General features: G+C 54.6%; 2 protein-coding genes across 7 annotated transcripts in view; one reads left to right on the forward strand and one right to left on the reverse strand.

The window, feature by feature from the left end:
- Positions 1-5,910, forward strand: part of SIK2 (salt inducible kinase 2) — a 118,102-nt gene extending 112,192 nt beyond the window's left edge. The window contains exons 10-15 of the mRNA XM_042906942.1: positions 1,475-1,703; positions 2,188-2,472; positions 2,603-2,766; positions 3,748-3,858; positions 4,579-4,670; positions 5,286-5,910. Of these exons, the coding sequence (XP_042762876.1) occupies positions 1,475-1,703; positions 2,188-2,472; positions 2,603-2,766; positions 3,748-3,858; positions 4,579-4,670; positions 5,286-5,910 (1,506 nt within the window). The remainder of the gene's footprint in view (positions 1-1,474; positions 1,704-2,187; positions 2,473-2,602; positions 2,767-3,747; positions 3,859-4,578; positions 4,671-5,285) is intronic.
- A 2,425-nt stretch (positions 5,911-8,335) lies between these two features.
- Positions 8,336-20,330, reverse strand: part of PPP2R1B (protein phosphatase 2 scaffold subunit Abeta) — a 33,283-nt gene continuing 21,288 nt past the window's right edge. For 3 of the 6 annotated variants that reach the window (XM_042906944.1, XM_042906946.1, XM_042906943.1), the window contains 3 exons: positions 16,245-16,366; positions 9,240-9,320; positions 8,336-8,480 (listed from right to left, as the gene is read on the reverse strand). In XM_042906944.1, the coding sequence (XP_042762878.1) occupies positions 8,388-8,480; positions 9,240-9,320; positions 16,245-16,366 (296 nt within the window). In that variant the 3' untranslated portion in view covers positions 8,336-8,387. Of the gene's footprint in view, positions 8,481-9,239; positions 9,341-16,244; positions 16,367-17,862; positions 20,258-20,330 lie in introns of those variants that run through there. The other 3 variants (XM_042906945.1, XM_042906947.1, XM_042906948.1) reach the window with 3 other exon arrangements.

Genomic DNA, 20,330 nt, shown 5'->3' on the forward strand with positions numbered 1-20,330 from the left:
AAAAAGGGAACACTTACCTAGGGAAGGGCCAAAGGGAGCTTAAAGAGTCACTGGCCAGATGTCAGAGCTTTTTGTTTGCTGGTGCCTTGTGGAGAAGGCTGGTCTTAGTGTAGGAAGAATGCATCTACCACTCTTCCTTTTAAATGACCACTTGTCGCTTTAAAACCCTGTCATGCATTAGCCACCTTGTCCAAGTAACGGCTATGGCCCCAGAGCAGTTTTTGTGGAATAACTGTCCCCTCCCCCAAGCAAACAAAGATCTGAGTCACCCACAGTCTCCCTCTCCAAATAAAGGGCCTTGCAGTGGCTTCAGATTGGTTGCCATAAGAGGAAAGTTTTTCCTGTGTCTGGCACTGGGATGTCCCACGTCACCTCTCACATACATGAGCTGCTCGGGCTTCCAAAGGCAACAATAGCTCTGCCCAGTGTGTTCCAGGTGCAGGCAGCACTTAGAACTCAGCGGCTTGTGACCAGCTGTTCCTGAGCAGCTATTCAGAGGGGAGAACGGATTGATTTCCACAGGGGAGTAGTTACAGTAATGAAGTAAATAATTGCCTCCTCACTGGGGCTTTTACCGCCAGGAAAGCTGGCAACCCCAAGTCCCCTCTGTCTGCTGGTTCCGCCTGCCCTAGGTGGTTTGCCGGGCTGCCGAGGAGGGCCGAGTTCTCGCTCGCTCCGGGGCTGTGCCGAGCTCACCCCCGTGGGGTACAAGCTCTAGATGCTGTGTGCATTGCTGGAGGAGAGAGAATTCGCTGCCCTGGTGCTCATTAACCTCTGCTGGAATTTCGGGGCTCTGAGTCATTTGTTGTTCTATAAGGGAAGACTTGGGCTGTTTGCCATTGCACTTTTTTTTCTCGATCCTTTTTGTGGTATCAGTCTGTCTTTAAAGAATTCTTTTTTCCACTCCCCAGGCACAGAGAACCAACTAAAGGCTAAATCAAATGGGCAGGTACTTAAATTATGAACATAAAAGTATATCTAGAACCTTCCAGAATTTTTTGTGGTTGACAATTAAAAGAATGGCAATGACTACTCTTTTTTCTTAGCTATGAGCCATGCAGGTTTCTTGTTTTTTCTCTCTTCCTCCTCCTCCTCGTTTCCCTTATTTAAAATAAAATAATAATAACTGGTAGGCCTCAAGCTAATATACCCGTGCTCATCTGGAAGCCACTAAAAAAACTGTTGATTGTAATAAAGATGACTAACAGAAACCTGGGGGGTAGTGCCGGTTCGGGCCATAAAGGGCTTCTGTCTCTGAGCTCTGCAGCTGACTTGCCCTAACTCATCACGTACATGTTGTCATGAGCAGCAGATCTGTGCATTTTTAATATTTTACTTAATTTCTAGTGCCCCAAGTCTTGCCATTTTTTTCCTGTGTGGTTCGTTGGGTTTTTTTGTTTTGTTTTTTTGTTTTTTTGTTTTTGACGTCTCAGCAGAGCAGCAACTGACAGTTTCCTGTCACGCCGACACTTAGGTTAATGGCTGCCTGCTGGACCCCGTGCCTCCCGTCCTCGTGAGGAAGGGGTGCCAGTCGTTGCCCAGCAACATGATGGAGACGTCTATCGATGAGGGGCTGGAGACGGAGGGGGAGGCTGAGGAAGACCCCAGCCAGGCCTTCGACGCGTTCCAGTCCACGCGCGGTGGGCAGAGACGGCACACTCTGTCAGAAGTGACCAATCAGCTGGTCGTGGTGCCTGGTTCAGGTAGGCTATCAGTAAGCGCCGGGTGAGTCTTCCCAGCCCGAACCCTGCTCGTCTCCCAAGAAATCGCAGTGACCCCACCACTCAGGATGCTGTCTACGCCTTAGTCCTTTACGGAGCAGGCTCGACGGGCTGTAGGATTAGGCCTGGTCAGCAGCCGCAAAGAGTCAAGTGAAATACGTCTGAGCCGGTCCCCAGCTGCCGAGATTCACGTGAGCGCGGTGCGATCCATCAAGGACTCTGGCCTCTCTGGGGTGTCAGAGATCTTACGGGCACACACCCCACTAAATTCGAAGCTGATTAAATTGACATGGAAAGAGTTTCTGGAAGAGCGTTTTGGGTGGAGATTGGAGACTAAGAATGTCGGAGCTGTGCAAACTCAAGCTAGTTGTGCTTTGTATTCCATGTTCAAAGAAGGCGCTGTTTGCTGCTGGCCATATATCTCTCGGTTTGGTCTTTTTTTTTTTTTCTTTTTTTTCTCTTAAAGGGAAAATTTTCTCCATGAGTGACAACCCCTCCCTTGACAGTGTGGACTCTGAGTATGAGATGGGGTCTGTTCAGAGGGACCTGAACTTTCTGGAGGACAACCCTTCCCTTAAGGACATCATGTTAGCCAATCAGCCGTCCCCACGCATGACCTCTCCCTTCATCAGCCTGAGACCTACCAACCCAGCCATGCAGGCTTTGAGCTCCCAGAAGCGAGAGGCTCACAACAGGTCACCAGTGAGCTTCAGAGAGGGCCGCAGGGCGTCGGATACCTCCCTCACCCAAGGTGACTGGGGCTCGTAAAACTCTCCTGTGGCAGGACTTGAGGGGGTTTGTGGCTACGTTGGTTTCACACGTCTCATCACTGGAAGGCCTTGCGTTGTATTCACATGTCTGGTCATCGTTCTTTCTTTCAGGAATTGTGGCATTTAGACAACATCTTCAGAATCTGGCTAGAACCAAAGGAATCCTAGAGTTGAACAAAGTGCAGCTGCTGTATGAACAGCTAGGGCCAGAGGCAGACCAGGACTTGGCCCCAGCGGCACCCCAGCTCCAGGACCTTGCTGGCGCTTGCCCTCAGGTGGGTGCCCCGGGCCCCTCCCATGGGGGCTCTACGAGGATGAGGCAGGAGTGTGTCCTGAAGGGTGTGTCGTTTCATTTAGAAGATCGATTCCAGTCCCGGAGCTAACAGGTCGTTTTGGAGAACTCACAGCCCAGAACCTTTCTTTGTTGCTGCCACCTGCCACTGACAGGCTAGACCCACCCCCGCTGGCCCGGGTGACGACTGCCCTAAGGAGGTGTAGAGAGTCTCAAGCTATGTTTGGTTCATATGGCAGATGTTATATGAACGACTTCTTACAGTGTCCCTTGAGTTCCCCTCCCCCACGCCTACACACAAAAACAGTAACTCACATGAATGTGAAGTTTCTGGCCATTGCTTTTTTTTTTTTAAGTTGATTTATTTTGAGAGAGAGAGAGAGAATGTGTGTGTGAGAGAGCAGGGGAAGGGCAGAGAGAGAGGGAGAGAGAATCCGAAGCAGGCTCTGCACTGTCAGCCCAGAGGCTGATGTGGGGCTCGAACTCATGAACCCTGAGATCATGACCTCAGCCAAAACCAAGAGTCCAACGCTTCAACTGACTGAACCACTCAGGCTCCCATGCCATTACTTTTGATTTCACTTCATTAAATATTTTAAGTGGATTATTTATGCTAAAAATACCAAAAAATATTGCTGTTTACCCAATAAATTTTAGTCTGCGCCTATTTTCGGTGCATCACGGGTATTACAGCATTTAATGGCCACATGAATGTACTGGCCTGTTGCTGTCAGGCGCCTTCGCCACAGTACTGACTGGGTAATCGTCTACTACAGATGATACACGGATACCTTTTTTTGCCAAGTGATTAACCTTCAGCCTACTAGTTACATAAAAAGCGTTCGGTATTAAGTCTGACAGAGTTGGAGTTCCTGTCCGACATTTGCCAAGGTGCTTAAACACGGAACTAAAACTTTCTCCCACGTGGAGAATTGAAAATATCTCCATCCCCCTTGCTCCTCAGGAGGAAGTTTCTCAGCAGCAGAAAACGGTCTCCACTGTCCCCAGCAGTGTGCGTCCTCAGCTGTCCCCACGGCAAAGCCTGGAGGCCCAGTACCTACAGCACAGACTCCAGGTGCGACGTTCCCCTTGTTACTGCCGCTCACTATGCTCGCCCAGAATCTGCTTTGCAGCACAGCAGAAACCTGTTTTGCTTGGTGACTTTTCAGGGGAGATGCTGTATTCTCTATAGGCTGGTAGATGGACTCTGAATCTGTAGTTTCTAGAAACCTGTTCAGACTTAGCCTCGTGCTTGTATTGGCAGCAGAAAAGGATTTGTCCTCAGGCTCCAGGCAAGAATCAGGCCACCGGTAGGAGTCAGAAACCCGGTTTCTTTGCTCCTAATGTTATGCATCGTAGTGAGTAATAGAAATCTCAAGCCAACAAAATTTTAGTATCAGTTCTGTGCATTAATGCCTGAAAATCTTTAAAATTGATACACAAAGATCCCAGTTTATTCAGCAGGCACTAAGATCTTGGCTGTCAACATTGAACTCAACCTTTTCAGTTTTAAATCTCCACGACCCTTACAGTTCTAGAGGACTCTTAGAAACGGAAAAGCCACACTGGTCAAGCGGACACCACACAGGCCTGCTGGTGCAGGGCCACTGGGCCGCACGGGTCCCCGCCCCGGGTCTCAGGGAGGAAGTGTCTGTGCCTTTATTACCCCGCGCAGATTCTGGAGGACACGGTTGACTTCGTCCTCTGGGCAACTCCGGGCAAGCGGACCGTGTGGTCACTGCATCCTAGGTGACATCATAGTGTCGTGCTCCTAATTCTTTTTCTGCTCTTCCAGAAGCCCAGCCTTCTGGCCAAAGCCCAGAACACCTGTCAGCTTTATTGTAAGGAAGCCCCGCGGAGCCTGGAACAGCAGCTGCAGGAACACAGGTGAGACAGGGAGGTCGCTGGAGGTGTCGTCCGTCCCCGCCCGGGATGGCATTTGCCTCTGCTAAGTAGAAAATAGGTTTCAAGAAGTGATGACTGAGCTAGATGTTCCAGTGTCCCGGGATACTGGCGGCAGGAGACGGCGGCCGAAGTGTGCCGTTTCCTTACCCTTTCGGGTTTGAATAGACCTGAGCTTTCAGAATCTGTGACCTAAAGCAGTTTGAGCGGGTTATACTTCATCGCCCCGGGTGGTAATCCGTGCCCTCACGCCTGACCAGGAGTCACCCTAATCCGTCAACCTGCAGCTGCCCCCAGAGGCCAGCTGGGTGGGGAACCCCCCACCCCCACTTTGAAACACCCCAGGTGGGAAAGGTGCCTCTTGCTTCACAGGGAGAAAAGCTCAGTCTTAGACAAAAAGTGTGTGCACTGAAGGATCAGGATCGGGGGACAGAAAGTAGGAGGTAGAAGAAACCAAACAGTCGGTTCCTGTCCCGTTTTTTTCCTGCGCGGACAGCAGAAGCGGGAGGGACGGAAGCGAATGACTGATCCTGGATTTATATTAAAATTGCTACCCCTGAGGAAGATTTAAACTTCTTTCTTTTGCTGTTGCCAATTTAGACTCCACCAGAAGCGACTCTTTCTGCAGAAACAGTCTCAGCTGCAGGCCTATTTTAATCAGATGCAGATAGCGGAGAGCCCGTTCCCGCCGCCCCTTCCCCGCCAGGAGGCGTCTGCGCAGGCGCCGCCGCCCCCGCCCTTCGGCCTGGCCCAGCCCCTGAGCCCCGTCCTGGAACCCGCCCCGGAGCAGATGCAGTACAGCCCCTTCCTCGGCCACCAGTACGAGGACCTGCGGCTGCAGCCCCTGCCCTCCTCGCCCGGGCCCCGGGCCCCTGCGCTGCCCGTGCACCTGCAGCAGCAGCAGCAGCAGCAGCCGCCGCCGCCGCCCCCGCCGCCGCCCCCGCAGGCGGGAGCCGCCCCCGCGCCCCTCCGCTTCCCCTATCAGACTTGCGAGCTGCCGGGGGCGGCGTCCCCTGAGCCGGACTATCCCCCGCCCTGTCAGTACCCCATGGATGGAGCCGCGCAGAGCGGCCTCGCCGCACAGGACTGTCCCAGGAGCTCAGGACTGCAGGAGGCCGCCTCCAGCTACGACCCCCTGGCTCTCGCCGAGTTCCCTGGACTCTTCGATTGTGAGATGCTGGAGGCTGTGGATCCACAGCACGGGGGCTACGTCCTGGTAAATTAACCTCGGCGCAGGAAGTGAGGCGGGTCAAGTGAGGGAAGAATGCGGATTTCTATTTTTTTTCCAGCCTTTTAAGTGTCGAGCTTACTTTCCTGCCCTCTCCCAAAAGGAGAAAACCCACGTTGCCCAACTGGAGTCAAGAGGGCCTGGCCAGGCGCGCAGCGCTTCCTCTGGGCTCTGTCTCACCGCGGTCTTCTGGGCCGAGGGCCTGGAACACGTCGGAGCTGAAGCCCGTGCCCTTAGATCAAGTGGAGAAACGCTGGTGGGAGGCGCTGACAGATGTTGTCGTGAGACATCCAGACCTAGGTTTTCTGTAGACCTACAGCAGTTCGTTACCGGGGGAAACCTTGGTGAACAGCTGTGTGCCATTAGATCTGGGCAAAACGAAACACAAAAAAAATGCAATATATTTTTCACTGAAGCCAAGCGACAGCCCGTCGTGTTCAGGCAGGTCGAGACTACGTAGTGGGATTTGAAGCATAGGAAGGAAAATTGTGCTCGGTCACCGAATCCTAAGTTTGAAGCTGCTGATGCAGGTTGTCCCCAAGGCCACTGCAAAGCAGGGGGACGTGAGCTTTGTTTCAGGGGCTGCTGAGTGACAGCCGGGACTGAGCCTTGATACTGGCAGTCGTCTCCACCTGGAGCAGTGACTTCCCCCCCCCCCTCCCCTTTTCAGAGGTTTCTGGGGCTCCTACTCTGTTACCTGTAGAACCACGAGACCCACCGCAGTGGAGACTGGGGAGCACCGGCCCTGGGCCTAGGGGAGGACGGGCTCTTCCCGCAGAGTCTTCTGTGGAGACCGCTGCTCCCGGGCGGTCAGTCTTCAGAGGGCCTTGCGGCGCTTTTAAAATGTAGTCACTACTTTGACTTTATACTCTATGTTGCTAGTAGTTTATGGAGCTTTGTACATTTGGACAGTTTCATGTAGGGCTTAGCAATTCTAAGGACAAGAAAAATGAACTTCGATCTCCCATGTGAAGTGGTAGTGCCGTGCCTTTTTTGCCCAGACCGTGCTTTAATTCTTTCTTTTCTGTAGAAACCAACAGTTTTCCATTTATGTCAAGGCTGAATCCAAAGTCCCTTCGGAGTTTGTTTTCCACCATGTGGGAATCGCGTTCTTCATTTCCTTCAAAGTTTTAACTTGTAATGAAATGTTCAAGTATTACAGCAATATTCAGAACCACAGATGTGTTAACCATCTAGCAGACCATCTGCCAAACACGTTCTAGGACTAGCGAAACGTAACCTTAACCCTTCCAGTTCACTCATCAGAGGAAGTCAAAGCTAGATGCACCAGCTAGTTCATTGTGTACCTAGAAGGAGCGAGTAACCACCCCGCGTTACAAACCCAGTGTTCCTGACAGACGGTCGTTTGTCCTGTAGCCCGGCCTGTCCTAGCAGCAGGTGACTGGGCTGAGCACAAAGCATCACAAAGCACAAAGAGAGACACTACACTGATGCTGCATCTAGAAACACCTTTAAGTTGCCTTTCCTCTTTGTAGTCTGCCCGAGCAGGTGAGAAGCCCCTAGCCCGGTATCAGGGAGGCACTCTGCAGGGGGGTGAGGGTCCGGGGTTAGCAAGAGAGGGTGCGGTGGAGGACTGTTGTTTTTTTGATGGCCACAAGTCATGAAAACCCAGGAGGAATGAATTCTGTTCATTCTGTGGATTATTTATTCCTCCTCGTGCTTCAGATTCATGGTTTCGGAAGATAGAGAACATCGTTTCATTTAAGCGATGCTTGTGTTACCATCTCTAACCTGTTTTCAGTCTGCAAAATAAGCCAGTTATGAAACACGGTTTGATTTTAGACTAAAGGATTTTTTTTCCAAAATCTACAGAAGCGCTGTAGTATTTGTGAAATTAAAATGCCTTCCGGCCTGAAACTGGGGTCGCAAGAATGGCACTTAGAGGTGGACACAGAGGCCGTGGGCCATGAGCCTGGGAAACCTCTGAGCTGTGGCTGACAGGTGAGGCCTGCCCGGGGGGACAGTCCCAGCAGCCACCAGGTCTGGGAGGCGCTCCCCCGGTGAACAGCGTGAACCACTCTGCCGGACCCGTGTCGTAAGCTCCTGTTTGCTTTCCTCATTTCAAGCAGCAATCAATAAATTCCACAACGATCGTCTTGACTGAAATGTAGCTGGTGAGCGGAGACTGGTGGTGGTCAAGTGTTTTCCCAGCCCCGTGTGATCTGCCCCCTAACTAGTGACCTCTGTACGCTTCTGAGTTTTCACACACACTAAGATGACACTAAGAAGGCTTCGTGTTGCTCTGTTTATGAGGCTTCTCTGAAATCCTCCGGTCTGTTTCACGTTAGCAGTGTGTGCACTACTGTATAGTAATCATTCGCTTTATTGTCTCGTAAACCAGGCTCCTCTGAAGAGACTTTGGTGAGATGAACGTGAGGTAAAAATGTCATTCGGCAAAAAGTGCAATACGCGTGGTACTTTTATTTTTTATGTTCTTTTTTAATCCAGGGGTATCAGTCTCTGCTTTGGGAGAAATGCACTAGGTCTGCAATTTCCAGCTGGGCAAGTGTGTCTCTGGGATTTACATGCAACTGATATGCTGGTCCCTGTAAGGCAAGTACGCCGTGTTACCACAACAGAAATCCTCCCTTTTAAAGGCCCTGGGGGGCTACACTGCCCCCGCCCCCCCCCCCCCAGCGGGCACTGCCCTCACGGTATCTTGAGAACAGGGCAGAAGGTTCTCGGCAGCGCCCCGTCTCCGCTATCCACTTAACGTCTGGGGCCCACGGAGGAGGACTAAGTACCTGGCACCAAGGACCCTGTACCAAACTCTTCCTCCCCCTCGGAAAGAGAAAGTCAGACTCCCTTTGTTCCTCAGAACTCAAGCCCGGCTGGGGACTTAGGCTGTTTCCTGAGTCAGGTGGGACAGGGCGTGTGCCCTTCTGGGGAGGAAACGGGCCACTCTCCCGCCACCCCCGGGCCTCTCCCCCTCTGTCCCCACGCTGTCATTAGCACCTCAGGGGGGGTGCGCGGGGCACCCGGAATCGGGAAGAAGCGGGTGTATGCAGCCAGGGGGTGCCTGGGGGGCCCACCAGAAACCACGGGGAAGGGCCACCAGCTCAGGGACGTGGATACATCAGATGAGTGGTTTCCTGGGCGGGGCCCTCCCCATCTCCATCTCTAGGCCGCAGTACTTAAGTACAGGGGTCGCCGCGCGAGTCCATGGATCACGTTTAAGAGCTTCTGTCAACGGTTACACGTAAGCACCCTTTTGGTTTAAAGGATATCCTACTCCAGATCTCTTTCACGTTCCTCCTCCTCTAGAGACCGTACAGCGTGTCCTCGGACCCGTGTGGGGGGCTTACCTTGGCCACATCTGTACCCCTAAACCGGGCCATCTCTACTGCCTCCTCGGAAGCCGCCCGAGCCGCGTGCTCTCTCTGTACCTAGACATCAAAGGTAAAAACTGGAGAACAGGTAGTGAGTTGGAGTCATTGTAGAGGCAGGAATCTTTGATCACCGTGTTAAGTCTACAAAAACTTCCCGAAACATCTTCAGAAGGGTGAAAGACAAGAGCAGCATCAGCTGTGTTTCTGAACTAGACAAAAACCTTTTTTTCATGGACGTACGCCCTCTGCCAGGCGCAGCAGTGTGGCCCTGCTCGGCCAGTGGCCCGGAAGGGGTGGGGGCGCAGGCAGGTGTCCTACCCCCACACGGAGCCGCCCGCTCACCCCCCACCCCGCAGCCGGGAGCCCCGCCGGTTCCCACCCCAGCCCTCAGCTCCCCCGCGTGAGAACGTGTGTACGTTAATCCACACACATTTCACCAGGGCTCTCCTCCATTTCACAACCAGTCTATCAAGTCAGCTGGACACAGGCTCACCTCCCACAGCTGAGGAAACCAAGGCTCTTCAAAGTCGAGGTGACCTGACTGAGCGAGCAGAGCCCGCGCAGGAGGAGCCAGGACAGGCTCTGGGGTTTTCCAGCTCCTCACGCAGGCTCTGCCCCCACCGCCCCCACCGCGGTAGCATCGGACTCCTGGTGAGCCCACAAACAGAGCCCCATCTTAGCAAAGTAGCAGCTGAAGGGGGCTCTGGCCCTGCAACCAGGTTCTCCCCTTGGCAGCCACCTGGCTTCGGGGAAGAGGCGCCTGCAGGGACAGGCCACGGCCCTGGACCCCGCATCCTTCAAGGGCCCGCTTAACCACCGGAGGTCAGACTCCCAGCCCGCATGTCTGGTTCCTTCTAGTCGCACGACACTCACTTCCTAGAGGAGTAGGAGGAGTGGATGGATGGTGGCAGCGCCCGCCCTGCCCTGACGGCGGAGCCTCTGCTCACCCCACCCCCCGGGCTCAGCCCCAGGGAGGCCCTTGGAGAACAATCTGGAAAGCTGCCTGGCCTCGAGGAGGGACCTTACCATTTCTTTACAGGGAAGGTCCGTCAGACACAAGTGCTGACTAGACACTTTTAGGGATGAAAAAAGATAACCCACTCTGAACAGAGGCGGGGTGGGTGGGTGGGTAGAGGGGAGCTGTGAAAGAGGAAGTACAAAACAGCACCCTGGAGAAACACGACCCCGGCCTAGAATACGGTCGCATGAGCCAACAGTGAAAACCCGGACGGCTGCTGGCTGGGTGATGTGTGTGCCGGTTCAACATCTCCATCAAGGCCATGCGAGTGGCCATGGCTTCCCACGAGGGGTGAAAAAACCCGCCTTGGCCAAGATCTCCGAAGGGAAAAGAAGCAGAAAGAAAAGGTCCGCTTCTCTTCGGGGACTGCAATTGAAGAAATAAAAGTGATCGAGATATTTGCACTTTGTGGAAAGGGCAAGATTATTTGCTTATTTCTGAAAGGAGGAGGGTTGGTCTTTGGTTTTGTGAAAGAGTTCCTTTTGATTAAAATCTAATTGTAGTTATTTTTTCTGTGTGCTTTTTTTTTAAGTTACTAAGAAAAAATGGTGAGTTCAATAGCTTTGGTATTTTGAGTGCAAATCATAATAGCTCCAATGTGAAAAAAAAAAAAAAAATCAAAATGTAACCTGTCCCTCACTGTTAGAAAATTGCCTAAAATGCAGTTTAATAAATGATCTTTGTTATCAAATGGTAATTTAAAGGGGGTAATTTTCTGCGAAGAAAATGTACTGTTTTTATGTTTCCAACATAAAATTGAACTAAAATAAAAACAACTTGTTTTCTAAGAGCCTGGGTGATCTGAATGTCAGAGGGACGAGATGGGGCCTTTACCTCATCGGGCCTTGAGTGGAATTTATTTGAAGTCTGGAAGGTGGCTGTGTTCCCTGAGCTCTGGTGCCCATTTCAGGCTCCAGAAAAGGACAGCGGATAATATGTTCTCATTGACGTCAGCAGGGTAAATAATACCTTGCTCTGAGATCGCCCGAGTCCATGTCAGCCACTGCAGAAGGCTGGCGGGGACAGGCTGACCACAGCCCGCCGCCTGGGCCGCGCTGCCTGGCTCTCCCGGAGCCTCCGAGACGGAGGCCGGCAGAGGAGGGGGGCGGGCGCCTCGGGCTCCCCCAGTTCAAGCTGCAGAGCAACTGGGGGGAGGGGCGGGGTGCCGCAAGCCCCCGCTGCGAGTCCACAGTGGCCCCCTCTCTCGGCCTGAGGAGCCCTCCGCCCGCTGCTGGCGCGCACACCGCCCCGGCGCCCTCCGGTGCCGGAGAATCCCTTTGCGAGGCACCGCGAGTAGACCCGAGTGAAAGAGCGCGAAATCCTGCTTTCCGGCAGCGAGTTCAACGGGGATTTGGTTTCACTCAAACCGTCGCAGCGGAGCCCATGCTGCAGAACTGAGCTCCCACGCGGGGATCGCCTGACGTCCGCAGGGGCGGCCACGCACAGCAAGAGAGCACGGCGCTCCGCGCCCACCTGTTCGGCCCCAGCACCGCATGCAGGTGCTCGGTCCTGACCTTGAGAGCTGTTACCCCTGTCGGGCAACCCAAGAACTTGGTGACCCTGAGGTTCAACTGCCTCTTTTTTTTTTTTTTTTTTTTAAAGGAAAGCACTCAATTTCAGTAATGGCATTTTGCAAACTATCCCTTTTCCCACCAAATTTCTCCATGATCCTCGTGTTGCCAAAAACAGCCCAGGGGCACAAGCCAAAATAACAGACCTGCTGGCACAGAGTGACCGAAACCAGCCAGTCGGGCCCCTGACGTAAACATTCTCCAGGACATCCTTCCCTTCTGCAGCCTTTGCGAGCCAAAGTCTTGGCCCACGTGGAGGAGGGAGAGCCCCCTCGGGAGAGCTGAACCCCAGGCCTGGGGTCTCTGCCAGGCCCGGTGGGGGCTGGGACTCACCAACACTGCCTGCACTTGCAGAGGGACACGGTGTCTGCAGTCCGCTCACCAGCACGCCACCATCGCCACACGTCTGGGCCCTGCCCAGGCACGGAAGGCCTCGCACCCCAAGCCGGTGCTCCTTCACAGACAGAGTCCGGTCAAGCTCCGCATCAGGGAGGCTTTGAGAGTTTCCGACTCAATCTCTCCTTGCTCCTCAAAGAGGAGGAGGAAATAATGAGGCCTGAGACGCTGTAAGGGGACGGGTCTGAGGGTGCCGACCCTCAGGACTGAGTCCGTTACTGTGCCAGGGCCACTGCGCAGCTGCGAGTGAGGCCCAGCTGAATGGAGGCGGAGGCCCCGAGGCCTTTCCTAGAAGCACACCATGCAGGGGACGCTGAAGTCTCAGGCACCTCCTCAGCGTGAGACCCACTGGAGCTGCCCTGGAGTCACCAGAGAGGCCCACATGTTGGGCAGGGTCGTTGTGCCAGCAGAGAGGCCCCAGGGACCGAAGGGCCCGGCCAGGAGAACAGGGCGTCGCTTCCCCAGGCTCACCTGCTGGAGGCCCCACCCCCGCCCAGAAAGGCCCTCCAGGCAGAGCGGCGCCTGCCGGGGATAGGCGACATCGGACAGTGCCAGGGACAGCGTGGGAGGTGGCAAAACACCACTGCCAGCCCCGCCAGGGTGCTGAGCGCATCATGGCAAAGGCTCGTTGTTCCCAGGACTAACTCGGGGACACTCACCAGCTGATTTAACTCCTAGCTTTACTGTGAGGGCCAAGGGGGGCCGGGCCCTCCAAGCAGAAAGCCCCTCAACAGCTCCTCATACAGTCTCCCCTCCAGCCGTCTTGCTCTCGCTGAGCTCCTCACCCCCCAACAGCAGACTCCCACGTGGGCGTGGGACACCTGGGAGACCTCGGCACTGGCCGAGGGTGGCTGCCCAATTCTGAGCACCTGCTCCAGGTTGAGAACCGAGAACTTTGGTTCCTGGATTCCTCCACTCTCGGTCATGAGTTCTGGGCAGCACCAGCCACAGGTCCCACAGCCGGAAGAGCATCCACGAGAAGCCACATCCCACCCAGAAGAAGGCCTGTGTCATCCACCTACAACTTCCAGGCCAAGCCCCCGGACAGAGGGGCAGACGGCCCCAAGCTCCAGCAGTGGGGATGGTGCCAGGAAGAGGCCAGAGCTCCAGTCTCTGCGGTGCGTCCTCCACGCCCAGGCCTCCGGCAACATCTCCCATGCCTCTTCCCTCCAGGCATCCAGAGCTGAGCTCCTGAGATGGCCCAGGAGGCCCCCAGGCAGCTCTCGGGCGGGGGGGAATGAGGACAGAACAGGCAGGAGGTTGGCCCCAAGAGCCCAGACGACTGAGCTGCCCGGTGGCCCCACCTCAGGCTAGCCGGAGCTGCCCAGTTAGAGCACGGAAGACAGGCCAGAGGCCAGAGGTCCTCGGGGCCCAGATGACGCGAAGTCTGGGGGAAATCAGCAAAGCTGGAAAAACCACAAGTGGAAACAAGAGCGGAAGGAGAAAGGGGTGCAGGAGGAGGGATCTGTGCCGGACGGACTGCTGGACCGAGGGGAGCGGAGGAAGAGGAGGATTCGGCACGTCGGCGCCCGCAACCATTATCTACGGATGCCTCCCTGGATTTGAGTCTCCAAACCCGGCCGCGTGGAGACCGAATGTCCCTCACAGCTGCTCCTTCCTGCAATAACAAGACTGACATCACTGTTGTCAGGGAAATGGTGTTTTGATTAAAATCATGTGACGGCTACTTTGTGATTCAATAAACAAATCCTGTGTTAACCCTCGCCTGACGGAGGGCAGCCCCATCACCACAGGGCAACCGCAGGGCGACCGCAGAGCGTCCTGGAGGGAAGCCCTGCCCGGCAGGAGGGGGACGGCCCGGCCGCCGCCACTGCCACGACGACCAGGCAGCTGAGCGCACCTGGGGTGGGCCGGGAGCTCGAGGCGGCCGCGCTGTTCCCCGGCGGGTCCCGCGCGGAGGGCACGGGTGACGTCCAGCACAGACGTCTGCTCTGCAGGCGCGGGGCCGAGCGGGCACCCTGCGACCAGAGGAACCGAAACGGCTCTGGCCTCGGGCTCCCCTCCCCCGGCCCAGGCGGCAGGGATGCCCCACGGCTCCCGCCAGGCCCCAAGGCCGACCCGGGCGGCCAGCGGCACGGACGGCGAGGGAGGGGTTAAGAACAATTTCTGGCTTGCGTTGGATGACTTCCTGGATCACTCACTTGGCTGCCGGCCCCTGACACGCAGGGCTCTGCCTGGCAACACTCAGTTCCTTCCATCTCACCCTCAGGTCATTTTCCTTCAGAGAAACGAAGGCAGGGAAGGCAGGGGGTATTTCTGGGTTCAGTGATCTGCAGCCTCGGCAGCCTCCAATGCCAGGAGACCCCGAAGTAGACAGGACTTGGGGGGAGGCTCACAACCCGCCGACAAACGGAGCCAACGGCACCGCCCGTTTAGGGCCGTGAAGACCAAAGGAGAGTCCGCACAGTTCGCGAGGCCCGAAGTTCAAGGAACGCCAGCTAACGCGGCCATCGCGGGGCTGCTGACTTAGCCGAGCAGGTCGGCCACGGCGAGGTCGCCTCCAGCGTCCCACGCTCGGGTCAGACGTGCGCGCTGCATTTATTTAGTGGCACGGCCAGTTGCCCCTGACTTTGTAGGAAAACACCTAACACCTTTCTTCCCAAGCAAGGCTGCGGCGTAGGCCTGAAAATATGTGACTCAGTCCTGCCCCTTCAGTGAAGGCATCTTCCCCAAGGCCAAGTTCCGTGAGACACAAAGGGCCGAGCATTCAGGCGCGTGTCGGAGCCCCGCGGCCGGCCGCAGCTGTGAGCGACAATGTCCCCCAGCGCAGCCCGGGGTGCAGCCACCAGCACCACAGCTTGGCGGGGCCGGGCTGGGGGGGGGGGTGGGGGGGTGCTGCCCGAACCGGGCATGCCTGGCAGCTCCAGCCCACAGGCAATGGAGAACACTCTACGGTGAAGGACCGCAGTTCGGGGCCTGGACAACAGGACCAAATTCTCGTGGCCTCAGTCTACTTAGAACGAGAGAGAAGCCAGGGAGATTCGGAAGGCAAGCTTTCCACGTCAGAACGTTCCCCAAGCAAACCCACCACAGCAGGCACGAGGAGGCCGACGTCGGCCCAATCCACCACACACAGCCCGAGCTCAAGAGCGGGCGGCTGAGGCCTCTGCCCCGACACACGGCCTGGGCACCGCGCGGGTCCACTTACACGCAGGGTTTCCCCTAAATCCGGTGTGAGTGTAGCTCCCTTTCTTAGGGTTTTAATACGCCTTCTCCTCTCTAGCAGACCTGGCTGTAAGAAATAATACACATAACGTACAAAATACGTGTTCGTCGACTGCTGGTGTCGTCGGCAAGGCTTCCGGTCAACAGAAGGCCACCAGTAGCTACGTTTGGGGGGGTCCAAAGTTCTATGTGGAGTTTCAACTGTGCAGGGCCGGGGGGGCGGGGTCCGCACCCCAACCCGTGTTGTTCCAAGTCAGCTGCATTTGTGAGCCATACACCACGCTCCCAACAAAAAGCCCCAGGGCAGGCGCTGGCACCAGCTTCGATTAATGAGCAGTTACTCTCAAGTTGAAAATTCCCGTATACCTCCCCTAGACACACATCAAACGGGGCTCGGGGCCCCGACACAGGGCGAGCGACAGAAATGGTGCTTCCCTTGAATGGAGAGAACCGCCTGAGAGGAGCCGTAGCAAGTGAGAATGGCCGCCAGTCTCTGAGGGGAGTGGGAACAACCCGCATCTCCAGAGGCGACTCCACCAACCACCCCGTCCTCTGTGTGAGCCTCGCTGCCCACCCAGCGGGGAGGGCGGCCGGGAGGCCTGTGGCCACAGGAGCCCCAGAGCTCTGGAGACCCCACCCCGCCCCTCAGAAGGAAGGACAAGGAGGAGGGCAACAGGCTTTAAAGCCACACGCCGTTGGCCTGAAAAATCAGTCTCCTGAAGAGAATTAAAGGTACCACTCTGCTGCAGCACCACGCCACGCCGGCCACCCTGCACGCGCACCTGCAGCCCAGGTGTCCGTGGCGCTTACCTTTCCTGGGTCCTCTTCGGGCCCTCTGGCCCTCAGGAAGTGGTTCTTGTCGGCCCCAGGAGCGCTGGGCTCCTCACTGTCCTTCGCAGGGAAATCTGGCTTCCTCAGCCTCTGGGCCACCACCGGAGACACAGACGGCAGTCCCGTAACCGGCCCTGGGCCCCGCCGGCCAGCACCTCCCAGCCAGGACCCCCCCCACCCCCCCGCCCCCAGCTGCCCCAGCACTGCTACGACCCCGGGGACCCGGGCCCAGGAAGCACCGCAGAACCTCACTGAAGGTGCCCGTCCCTCAAGGGCCACCGAGCGCCACCCCCACGGGGTCTTAGGCTGCCAGCTGGATGCTTCCCCCACACGGCGGTCACTGCCTGCAGAGCCCCAGCCGGACAGAAAAGACCAGACTCCTCTCGGAACCGGGAGGGTCAGCTTCAGGGACCTGGAGAAGGGAAGGAGTCGGCTTCACTACCCAGCGAGTCAACTCCGTCCTCCAGAAGACTGCCGTCTCAACCGAACATTATGTAGTTTCCCGGAATCAGGAGGCTCATGGAGGCGAACGGGAATAGTGGGACCACTGTAGGTATAAAAAGGCCCGGCGCCACAGGAGTGACCGGGAGAGAGGGGCAAGGCCCTAGATGGCGGCGGTGACACAAATCCCAGGGAGACAATCCCACACCGGCGCAGAAGCACTTCATCCTCAAACTGAGGCGGCGGCTCCTGCTCTCTGGGCTCCAGGCAGAGCGGATGGAGGCGGCTTCAAGAGAAGAGCACGGGGCGGGGGACCAGAGCGTCACAAGCTCAGTACAAGGCAAGAAGGCGGGCCGCGCACCCAGCGAGCTTGGCGGCCCTGCCCCGCCGTCCCTGGGGGGCCACCGGCACGTGAGTGCTCCAGGAAAGCATCGACTTTCCACTCCGCGGCCACACGGTGACGGTGACGGGTAATGCCGCACCGAGGACGCACCGCTGCGGCTCCCCTCTGCGTCAGGAATGACACGTCCGTTTCCCCCAAAGGTCTGAGTGAGCATCCCGGAGGCCTGGACCAGACAGCTCAAAGGTCGGGCCGCTGTGCTGATCAGGACGAGCCGTCCAGCAAAGACCCCGGGGCCCCGCAGCCCAGTGGCCAAGCTGTGGCACCTCCATGAGCCAAGGGCCATCACTGCAACGAGCCCTTGTCAAAAACCACACACTGAGCTGTTCGTTCTCATGAAACAGGACGTGTCTTCAGGTTGCTGTCTTCGCAGCAGCGCAGAGAAACAGGATCTGGCCTCTTGATCCTGTGACGGGGAAGCCACACAAACGTGGGAAGAAACACACAGATGAATCCCGTGGTTGAGGGGACGGCTATGCTGGCATAAGCCTGTTCTGTCTCTGCTCCACTCTCCTCCCTGACTGAACGGATGCCAAGGGGGCAGGACAAGAACTACGCTCCTCCCCGGCAACATACACTGGGGGCCATCACGCAAACCCCAGCGGGGCCGCTGCCAAAGCGGGGCCTGAGGAAGGGGGGCCCAACCCTCGCGTAAGAGTGGTACAGTCCTTCCTGGGCCAGCGGGAGGAGACGCAGTCTGGTACCTTCGACAACACGTTCTTCGCACGCAACACATCAGAGGACAGGTTTTAGAAATTCATTCAACATGTTTTTATTGAGCACCTTCTATGTAGGCCAGACACTGATCTAGGTGCTGGCGATACAGGAGAAGACAAAAAAATAGACAAAAATCCCTGCCTTTCCAGAGCTTCTGGAGCTGACATTCTAATGAAATCAAGATAAGAAAAGTAATCCATGGCCAATATGACCAGTTATGAGCCAGAGAACAGCTCCCCTGAGTAACAGAAGGAATTCCCTAACGCTTAATCAGAAAGTCAATCAAGTCCCTACGGGGTCACCCAAAATGACAGAGCCCTGCTTAGCTCCCAGACCCGTGCTTGAGAAATCAAGGGCTTCTGTCTCCTCTTGACCACAGTCTTGGAGGGAGAGGCCAGTGCTCAGGGCTCCCCAGGAGTACATTTAAAGTCTAAAAGGCATTTAAAAGTCTGTCCCCAAACCAATGGCATTCCCAACCAAAGAGTAAAGCAATAGCTGTGTGACTTTGTTTCAAGAATCAAGAATCGAGACAACAGCCTCTCAAACATGCAATTCACCAAGTGGAACACAGCCTGCAGAGAACAAAAAGAACCATCAAACTAAAATTAAAGTGTTTACAGCATAACAGTAAAGACATTAAAATGAGAATGCAGGAAAATTTTTTGCATAGCAATAGATTTAATCCTTGGCCCAAAAAGTAATAAAACAGAAACTTCCTAGAAGGCAGCTGGCAGTTTCAAATGCAGGCCGATACTGTCTGAGTCAGGTTCTGTTTATCTAACGTGTGACAAACCTGGAAGCATTTGGTCCAACTTGGTTTTTTACATAATAGTTTCATGTGCAGACCTTTATAGTAAGTCTTCACCTTCACGGAGCAGGACAGGGCTCACTGGGTTTACACAAGGTTGTGAGTGAAAGAAAACAATTCAAAAACCCAAACGGAAACAAGCAAACCACACAGCAAGCATACGAGGAGCAAAACATAAGCTACAATGAAGCGTCATTAATTAAAATTATTAGGACAAGGCGAGTTTGAAATCTCAAAGAATAAGTATCAATATTCTCGGTGAAATACATAAATATTTCAGGGACAGAGTAAAATGAATACATCTAAAAAAAAGGTGTAACCTGTAACGATCCTCATGGAAGTTTTTTTAATAAAGCTGAAGAGTGATCAGTAATTGGCATATCAACTGGATATCAATTGGATAAAGGGGGCTTTTTAAAGAGAGCTTTTTAAAAAGATTTAAGTAGTTCAGATACAATGGGTTTCCTGACATAGTATTAATTTGCTTCAGCAAACCCTTCGGCTTGGCTCATTACCTTAAATTCCAGGAGAAATTAACGAGGTTTTACCGTAAAGTACAAACACAAACATTTCAAACGGTAAGTCTCCAGAGTCACCCACACCAAGACGTTAGGAAGGAAGCTTGTTGGTAGCTACCGGCGGCACAAGGCAGCAGGGACCAGATGTCAGCAGAGCTGAAAGCAGGGCCAGCTAGAGAGCAGGAATCCCTCCCAGAAGCCGACCAGTGGTTTCTCTACTCAGCAGACACACAAAGGGCAATCTTACAACGAAGCAGTAAAACGACTGCTTGTTAGGAGGCACTAAGTTTTAAGCTTCTGGTGGAGAGACCAGGAAAGGAGGTGGGGGGAGGGAGCGAAGGAGCGGTGTTTGAATGCTGTTGCCATGGTGAGCCACTGAAATTCAGTCAGCTTCCAACACCCCGCTAGCAGCAAGTGGCATCTGTGTTTCAGGTTTCCGAAGGACATGATTACAGCAAAAATCAAGCAAATAAACCCCAAGACAACCTCTACGTGAACCCTGAGCTTCCACACTCCCCTTTCACGGGAGACACTAACGCAGACCATCAGTATCCAGGAATATGTGGCTTTCACTAGGTGACATGTCAGTGTAGCTCCCAAACAGAGTGTTTATAAAATAAGGTATTCCAAATCACGTACATTTAACTTTGGAATCATGGAGGGAGACACACACGATACATGTAAACATCAAGAGAATCACTCCACTCCCTGTCTGGGTCCAAACCCATCCAGTCGTGGTTGGAGACAGTAAGTGGCCGGGGCCTGACCAAACAAACAGCAAGTGTGCGGGAGCCCCGACGGTGCCGGATAATCATTAGGAGGCAATCAAGAAATGACCGACCAAGGGTCAGGAACTGGTCACAAACAAGAAGAATGCGTTAAATGTAATTATCCCAAAAGTGAAGAGACAGACAATCCCATTTCGTCTTCAGAAAGAATCAAGTCACTGAAATTTGATCTCTTGTAAGTTGTTGCCATTTGCTTGGATGAAGTCTTGAAGGTTTTCCACTCTGTCTCCACCCAGCATAAGAACACATTGACTAGAAATCTGTGATAAGAATTTAGTAAAGTCTTTTCCCTCCTGTTCCTCATTATGCCAATGCAAGCACTGGAAAATTCCAAACAGAATCAAGTTAGTGGCACAGAAAGTTCATGAACTATCTATGTAAATGTTCACTATG

Source organism: Panthera leo, chromosome D1 (genome assembly GCF_018350215.1).
Source record: "Panthera leo isolate Ple1 chromosome D1, P.leo_Ple1_pat1.1, whole genome shotgun sequence".
Taxonomy (NCBI): Eukaryota; Metazoa; Chordata; class Mammalia; order Carnivora; family Felidae; genus Panthera; species Panthera leo.